General features: G+C 36.1%; 1 protein-coding gene across 1 annotated transcript in view; it reads right to left on the reverse strand.

Moving 5' to 3' along the window:
* Positions 1-9,339, reverse strand: part of LOC110445969 (NIPA-like protein 2) — a 40,524-nt gene extending 31,185 nt beyond the window's left edge. The window contains exons 1-3 of the mRNA XM_021490887.1: positions 9,188-9,339; positions 4,254-4,322; positions 3,623-3,794 (exon numbers count right to left, since the gene is read on the reverse strand). Of these exons, the coding sequence (XP_021346562.1) occupies positions 3,623-3,794; positions 4,254-4,322; positions 9,188-9,253 (307 nt within the window). The 5' untranslated portion in view covers positions 9,254-9,339. The remainder of the gene's footprint in view (positions 1-3,622; positions 3,795-4,253; positions 4,323-9,187) is intronic.
* Positions 9,340-9,545: the final 206 nt, after the last annotated feature.

A 9,545-nucleotide genomic window follows, 5' to 3' on the forward strand; every position in this document is an offset into this window, starting at 1 on the left:
TATACTCCAATAATTTCACCTGTATTTTCTATCTAACAATATGCTATGCTCCACAAAGACCAGAATGGCCTTAATGCGGCGGGGGTATAAGTACACATCCAATATTTAGCTTAGGTATGTCTCAGTTGGTAGGGATTGATGCATTAAATGTCTCTATTCCTTGTGTTCCTTACTGTCCAACTGGTTCCCGTCTGTGGCTGTTCACACAAAGATTGCATGTCTGTACTGTTCTGTATTGCCGTTGGGTATTATGACTGCTCTGTCATTGTTCCTTATCAAATTTGGAATCGGTCTTGATGTCTCGCTGTCCATGAACTTCTGCTGTTGTATTAATTTTCCCTTTCTCATGTTGGAATTGAATGAACTCTTTGCTAGGCATTAATCAGATTTGCTACTCAACAATTTTATAAAGGAATGTTAATAATCTCAGTTGCTTTCGTCTTGATGCTAGTGATGCTAGTTTCAGATCATTGAGGAGTTCTTACATCAATTCATCTTCCCGTGTTCTATACATATGTGTAGGTCTGCAGGATGAAATGCAACTCTCTCTGTTGAATACTTTCCAATTTATTGATGTCTTGTGTTTGTGGATGGGTCCCAGATTGTAGCTCCGTATTCCATGACGGATCTAACAAGAGCAATGCATGCTGTCTTCCTACATTCTCTGGGACAGTGTTGTAGATTACGCTGTAAAAAGCCGAGGGTGGAACTGATCTTTTCAGCTGTTTTCTTTCCATTTCATTTCCCCTGACAATGGTATGCCAGGTATGAATTTGCCTGTACATGATCAAAATAATGTCCATTAAGCTGGTACAAGTTTTGCTTTTTCAAAACGAATGTACTGTGGGTAAAAAAAATTGGCATATTTTGGATTTCATTTCCAAGTTAAATGCCAAATTGAAGTTTCCAGCTGTTTGAGGTCGTTTTGAAGTGTTTCATGGTCCTTGTTTGAGATCGTTTTGAAGTGTTTCATGGTCCTTGTTTGAGATCGTTTTGAAGTGTTTCATGGTCCTTGTTTGAGATCGTTTTGAAGTGTTTCATGGTCCTTGTTTGAGATCGTTTTGAAGTGTTTCATGGTCCTTGTTTGAGGTCGTTTTGAAGTGTTTCATGGTCCTTGTTTGAGATCGTTTTGAAGTGTTTCATGGTCCTTGTTTGAGATCGTTTTGAAGTGTTTCATGGTCCTTGTTTGAGGTCGTTTTGAAGTGTTTCATGGTCCTTGTTTGAGGTCATTTTGAAGTGTTTCATGGTCTTTGTTTGAGATCGTTTTGAAGTGTTTCATGGTCCTTGTTTGAGATCGTTTTGAAGTGTTTCGATCATGGTCCTTGTTTGAGGTTTTTCTCTCTATAAAGTATGTAGTCATCGGCAAAAAGACGGACTGTTGATTTTAGCAAAGGAAATGATGTGGTCCTAATACTATTCCTTGTTGGACTCCTGACACAACAATGTCATCTTCTGAGGGTTCTGCTTCAATGGCTGTCTTCCTTTATCAACAGTATTCTTTCTTCATCAAAATGTGCGAGAAACAAGAACTGCTTTTCTTTAGCTATTTACAAATAGCATATGATTTAAATTCCTCACATGCTCAACATTAAAAAGAATCAAAGCTGGAAGGGTTTCCAACAATAAAATATTTGGAAATAATAATGTTATTTGATCTTAACCCTTTCACCACTGTAGACCATAATGGACTCAACCAGATCAATACATGGCAGAGTCTACTAAAGTTACATAGGGTTGAAAGGGTTAAACAAGTAATATTTGGCTTCTTTCATAAAATCTTGTTTGTTAAAATCTCATTTTCTATCTCTGCATTACAGTACATGGCTCCGCATCACTGAATCCTTTAACTGGAATGTGTTAATAGTATTTTTATTTTTTTGAAGATATAAACAGTAAACTTTTCAGGGAGCACTTCACGCAATAAACACACACGGGATAACTGAGAATTAAAACTGTCAAAATTCAATGTTTATCCATTGAGTGGCATTTAATAAATATTTTATGAAGAGCATTTTATTACCCAAGTCCAAGTGACCCCCTATCTACAGTCCAAAAAGGTTAGCATGGCTCGTGAGCTGTAGCACATTCATTTTCTACATTTTTTTTAACTGAAAAGGTTGATAGAATATGATATTATTTTATTGTTTTATCCTTTTTTCTCCCCACACATAATATTTAAGAAATAAAATATTATTGGAAAGAATGCGGATCAACAGCTAGACTCGACAATAACGTATACAGAGTGACCCCCTATCTACAGTGGCCTTTTTTACTAGCTATTTAGTTCCCTTCCTTAGACAGGTTTGACTGTAGTTACATTACATTTTTGCAAACTATTTGCCAGAATTTCAACATATCCACTAATACCATACGAAGGGGATACACGTTAACAGACCACTGTACATGTAGACCAAATAAATGATAATTTAACAATATTTTGAAAACTTTATCACACAAAAGCCTAACAAAATACCTATAAAACTGTCCTTTAATGTATGAAATACATTATTTCTGTCTGAATATATACAATGGGCACACTGTACTAGACATTACAGAGTCAGCCATGCATGTTCACAGTAGCCATATACACAGCGACAACCTAGCGAAATCCTTACAGCTTCAGATTCACTGGCCCGTGACATGACAAAAGGGACTTGATGCCTAAACTAAGAAGGCACCAAAAGAGCTCTGTTTTATCAAACCTGAAATCAAATAAAAAGTTTCCCATTCTTCACCGCTTATGCTCAAAAAGCGAACAGTACAGGTATTATAATTTACTGCTGATATATAGGTAACATTACTGAAACTGTTCATTCTTTGTGAGACTGGTTAAGTCCTACCTATGGGCATTCTCTTTTCTTCACAAAATAGACAATTTGGAGGCTTTCCTCCTGCTTGTTACAGGTAACTCTCAATTGAACAATTTACAGATATAGAACAAGATCATCACCACTTCCTCAGTGGGGATTACCTCTGATTGAAGTTAACAAGAGGCATATAGGGTCTGTATCACATATTTCTTTAATATCTGTATAAGACTAGAAAATGTCTGTAAGACATAAATGCCCCTGCTCATGGATGGGATGGGACGGGACGCTACGGACAACACAATTTTATGGCGGGGGCATAAAAAGAGGTTGATATGCTTTCGATAATTTGAGATTATTATTTCCAACAACAACACATCAGGTTAAAATGGATCTTATGGAATCAAGAATTGCTTAAAAGGTTCTCAGCCAATCAGAGGGCATGCTGGCTATTTAGATTCTCAAATTAGACAAGCCTGAAAAGTAAATCGTTTGGTCAAGACCTCATAAATTAGATTTTAAAAAAGCATTGTTGCAGCAGAAGACGTTTACCATGTCTAAGCCAATCAGAGGCCATGGATGCCATTTTGGATTTTCAGATCAACACATAAAGTAACAACACCTGGTAAGGACATGATAAGGAACACTTCTATCGAGGTATTGAAGTCAATCTAATCGGTTGTTTTTCAGAAGTTGAAAAAGTTGAAATGTAAAAAGACAATGGATGAGGACAGATGAAGATCGATACAATAGCTAATCTGATCAATCACATGATCTGAAAAGTAACCAATGATTTACATTTTCTGAAAACTCACCAATGACAGTGGTAGTCCCAAGAGGTGCCACTAAAGAGGCGGGAGCAAATCCATAGGCGGAGAAGTTTCCAATCTCACCAAAGGCCATCAGGCTGACACCCACCCACCACACGGAGTCTCTGGTGTAGTGTATGGCCTCTATTCTCATCTCATTTCTCACATGGGCGTATTTCTGTGAACAATAAGCTCTCATAGTGATACATTCTAACCAACTGGAAACTACATCGGTAACGTAGACAGGACGCCGATCACCTTAAGTTCTGTTACAGTCCATTGCACATATTCTAAAAGTATTCCTGGATGTGTTGAACCATTTCATCAGGTGAGTGTTACATGACTGATATATAAATTAACATGGAGTACCATCTGCAATATATCGAGGGCATCCACTCCTGCAGGAATGATTCCATCGACAACTTCCTGCTTCAAATCCAGCAAGTATATCAAAGGAAAAGGAAAAACAAAAGAGAAATTTCTGATGAAGATAAAAGGAAGCAGAAGATTGTTTATCTGGACATGTTCTTATAATAATAAAAAAAAGCAGGTAAAATTTTGAGAACAAATAGCTGTCCTGATAGTGATTCCAGTTTCCGTCGTTATCTATTGAAATATTAAGTGTAGGTTTATATACCTGGAGGTTCAGAGACAGACTAATGAGGAGGTTTCCTCCAACAGCGAGCAGGCACCCAGCGAGCAAATTCTGTAGATAGAAAGAAAGAACAAAAATGAACAAAAGTCATATTGATAGATAATGGACACGTTTAAAATTGTGTGAAAACACTTCTATGGTAATATGGTAGCGGTGGAATTAATGTTAGTAATTTTACCCAGGGTGACTACAATGAGTTGAGTACTTTATATTGTTAAAATACATGTAATTTAGTTTCTTTTGATGCATGTGATCTGACGTATCTCCTCTAAGTGTCCTGTTCTACTCTCAGTTGTTACGGGGCGGTACAATTTCTTGGAATTGCATTGATGTTCCATTGTTATGCCTTGACTTTAGTGTATCCATAAAACACAGACCAAATGGATATTAAAGAAGTATCTTTACTTATGTAATTATTGATCAAATTTGGCTATCGGTGATGCAATAATAGCCTTGCAAAACTCACTTTAACTCAATCTATTTGTGCATCGAAAGCATTTAACTACTGAATAACGGGTAGTACTCATGTGCGACCATTGTTGTCATCAATGTAGGACAATTTGTACAAATAAGTCACATGTCACCGATAATTGAGTTTCTTTCTTGTAAACATGTGCACGTGCCAGTCAAACATCTTTAGGCCCTGACCATGTATAATATCCTAACAATTCACGGAGCGAGGAATGTTACCATCACATCGCTGACAGATGTGTGTATTGTCATGATATTACTGTGATTACAATTTGATAATATAATCGCAACCTTGCCACTGATCACTGATTTATAACTCAATTGATATATTACCTATACATGTGCCAAAACAAAAATATCTGACCAGGTGGTCGATCAAACTATTAATCCGTAATTGCAGTTTCAATCCACCCTCCGCATTCTGATCAGTACAACTGAACTTTCGTCATTATCCTACATACTTGTCTCTGCTTTGCAATTGAACTTAATAATTGATTATCAATATGTAAGTTAATATAATAAAGATATATATACCATTATTCATCTCCAGATTTGCAAATATATATCGTAATAAGGCTGTTGTTGATCCGTATCAATGCCTTGACTGTTTGCCGTTATTTTTGCCGATGTCAACTTGGATAGTTCAAACTACTCTTTATCTTTATTTTAGCGGCTATAATTTCGTGTAATTCGAACAGGATTGACAATATTTATTTGATTTTGTTCGAACTGACAGAATGTTTACCGTATTCAGTGGTGTCGTGCCTTCTGTGCAGAGCAACCTTTTCAAAAACCTAGCAGTTCTAGTTCTTTACAGGGTTTTGAGCCTGCCACAAAGAAGGCTAGACCTAACCCCCGACTTGCTTCTTCCCTCCATTCCACCACCACCATTCATTGTTCTCTCCAGTTCTGGACTTAATGGCTATGGTAGTAGATGCTCTATATCTCTGCTCTCCTTTGTTCAACATGGTTGGCAGGGTGTTTCAGAAGTTTCGGAAGCATTCTTGTTTTCCCTTTCTTAAAGATCCTTTGTGGAAGTAACAAGACGGAATTCGAGCTATTAACTGTTCTATTGGATCAGCCACCGCTGTTACCTTCCAGTCAGGATCTGCTCTGGCAGCCTTTGCTCAAGGCTGTGTATCCAGATCCATGAACCATCCACCTATACATGCAAGAAGGCTATAACAGGAGGCCTCCATATGGAAGGCTTTTGTGCAGCATCACAAGATAAATGTGGTTTATGGGCCCGGCACACATTGGCAGAGTGGTTAAGGCATCTGACCATATACGATCACTAGCTGGGTCACAGGTTTGAGGCCTACATGGAGCAGTCACCAGGTACTGGCTGCAGGTCTGAGGTTTTTCTCCTGGTACTCTGGTTTTCCTCCAAAATCATAGCTGTTACTAGGTTGTAAAGCACAATCAAACCAAACCAAATCAATCAGATTTTTTTCTTTCTGTAGTCTTCACCTTTCACGGCAGACTGAAAAAGAACACAACTTTTTCTTTACAACCTCGATTAGGGTTTTTGGTCTTGACAGACCTAGAGTGTCTTGGGCTCTTCTCGCTGGTCCTTTCTTTCAAGATGTTAGGTCTGCTGCATTTTGGCCGGGCCAGACTTCTTAAGTTTTCCTGACTTTTTCTTAGGGTTTATGGTGTTGGTTTCCAACAATCCTGTTTCACTGGGTCCTGTTGTTGTGACACAGTCTGTTTCTCCTCTGCCTTCTATCAATCAGTACTTTACAAATGCATTTGGTGTTGTCTGTCCACAGGCAGGTTTTTATCACATTTTGGCTTTCGGCATTTCCAAAGGCCCTTATTGACTCCCCTGTGGAACTTTTTCGGCCCTTTTGTAAAAGGATGATTTCGCTTGTGTATCCAATTTGCATACTAAAGTAATGGTATTAGCAATTTACAGAAAAAAAATGAAAATGTTCTCGCAAAACCAATTTTATTGATGAAATACTTACTTATAGCTATATAGAGTTCAAACTTTCTTTTACTTTCTCCTTTTCCCATTTATCTTGTGTTTCCTCAGTTTTGACAAAGGAAGGAATACCATGTCATGCATGCATATGCAGCCAGTGTAGAAGGCCTCCCAAGAGAGGATTTAGGATTTCTTTCTTTTATATCAATTCATGCAAATGAATGGTATAAGTGGTTAAGATATATGCATACTTTAGGGAATCATAAATTACATCATCAAAATTGGTTTCACAAGAAAAACTTTCATTTTATAATAATGCTCAAATTTATAAACACAAAAAATATGACAAGAGTTAATCACATACACTATATGTATCTGATCAGTAAGACATTGATGAAACCATATGGAATTAGTGAGGGAAATTTACACATGAACCATTTCCATGTAAAAAGTGTAAATTTCTATCATGTGTAATATTCCATGTTTACAGTATATGTACAGTAGTGGTGTACCGATAACCGGAAACATCGATTAAATCGAGCTTGACAGGAGGTCGATTCGATAATCGATTTAGCACATGAAAGATCGATTTTGAAACTTTGTCATGAAGAAGATCGTTTTTGTAGGTTTGTCATGAACAGCTGAAATTCTTAAGATACATACAGTTGCTTTTCATGTTTAATCCAAAATAAAACGTCCCTTTCATCCGTTCTTGTTGATTCTCGCTTAAATCATGACAGCATTCAAGCGTGGTAGCTATAGCGTTATTACATAATCAAGGTCAGTGCGGTGTTTTGTAGGTATGGCTAAATTTATACCTGACAAAATCCTGATGTACAGCAAATAGCATCCACCGGAATGAAAAAACTTTCTTTTTCAGCGAAGGGATGGTGGGACATAAACTTTACAGTACCAACTAAATTTGACTCAATTTCAAATGGGTTAACTTAATTCACAATAAAAAATATCATATCAAGTACTTAACCCAATTTGCAAAATGCATAACCTGATTTGTTTGTGTTACAATCTCGTCTGCAGGAGATAGGAAAAGGTATGTTCACTTCTCAAACGGTCATTGTCAAGGTATGTTCACTTCTCAAATTGGTCATTGTCAATATCCTTTTTTTTCATCATATGAACGTCTCTTAGATAAAGTTATTAGCAAAATAACAATTAGTTATATCAATATTTTTTAATAATTTGGACAAAATGCCAATTTATTTAATGTATTCTTTTTGGCGCTTATTTCAACCGATAATCGATTACCGATCAATCTTGAATGTCCAATAATCAATCTTCAAAATCGTACCGATTCCCAGCACTATGTACAGTGACAAAAGCATTTGGTGATTAATTCATTTTACTTCATTTTACACTGTATGGTAGGTTTTATTTCTTTCTTTTCTTTCAGTGAACTATTCTTATCTCATTTCTCATCCAATTTTATACATTGTATTTTTACTTTTTTCTTCCAGTTAATTGTTATCTCATTTCTCATCCAATCTACATATATGTTGTATACAGTTTCATACAGCACAACCAGTGAACTATTTGTGTGATGTTTCAATGACTGGTCAAGCCAGCTTTATCAATACATATATGACCATCATTTCATACATAAATAACAATTTACATAATAATGCATAGCTGAATTGATGGAGGTTTATTTTCAATATTTGCATCAATTTCCATTACCTTCTTCAATAAAACCAGTGATATTTTAAAGTTAAATTTCAGTAACTTCATTTGGACTTTAGATCTGTAAACTTAAAAAAAAGTCATCTACACTGTACATTCATAATCCATGATTACTCACTAACCTGTTAATGAAAAATTATGAAGGACTTTTCTTTTCAAAATGAGCACTTGATTTTTAGTGTAAATAAAATGAGAAAGAAATTGAGGAACATGCAGTCCTGAACAAAAAGTTAAAAAAAATAAAGAATACATTGTAATAGACTAGTGTAATATTTGATTTTTACACATCACCATACATTCATTAAATACCAACAAGTTTTTAAAATTCATTACATTCATTAATATATATATTATATTTATTTGATAAAGAAAGTTTCTCTTAACTGATTGCAAGTTCAACCTTTTAATATGGATTTATATTGATGTCATTCAAGTGAAAAAATTGTGATGAAATCAAAATCAATCTACTTTAAAAGGCTGAGCTCGTGACTTATAACGACAAACTTTCGTTAATTTAGCAAACCAAAGATGTGCTTAAAAGTTAATTAAAATTAATAGCGACTACAGTATACTGACTGAATCATATACCGGTTGTTGACAATTTCTTATGACAATAATAAACAGAACTTTTCAAATGAAAAATGTCAAAAAAATACCACGTGCGTGTCACAAGCATTTAAAATATCGATAAAAACCAGCAACACCGTAGCGTAAATTAAATCACAGGCATCGGCTATTCACCGGCCCGCCATTCACTATCGATTACGGGTTCAAGCCGTGAAAATATCTCCATCATCAACACTAAACGCCAAGAGCATACCTGCAAAGGTGTCAACACCGATGAAACCACCGCAACAGTTGTTTGCGTTTGCTCCGTGGTATCCATCGTAGATTCTTGTCACATCACCACACTCACAGCATCCACACTCATCAGCAGATGTCGAGTGACAGGTGCCCCCGCCGAAACTAATACCTCCGGGTCCTCTCTGCGTTTATCAATAAACGTGTTGTGATATCTTGCGGAATCTATATTAAGAAAGAATCGAAACGTTTATGAATTACAATCAGATTGTTATCGCTTAGTAATCAGTTATAAATATAATACCACTTCTGGTATGAAAAAATGTTTTAACACCCTTTTCTCTTTTCCGTTACATGTAGAAATTACTGACAACTGC

The sequence above is a fragment of the Mizuhopecten yessoensis genome, unplaced genomic scaffold, assembly GCF_002113885.1.
Source record: "Mizuhopecten yessoensis strain PY_sf001 unplaced genomic scaffold, ASM211388v2 scaffold2429, whole genome shotgun sequence".
In the NCBI taxonomy this organism is placed as follows: Eukaryota; Metazoa; Mollusca; class Bivalvia; order Pectinida; family Pectinidae; genus Mizuhopecten; species Mizuhopecten yessoensis.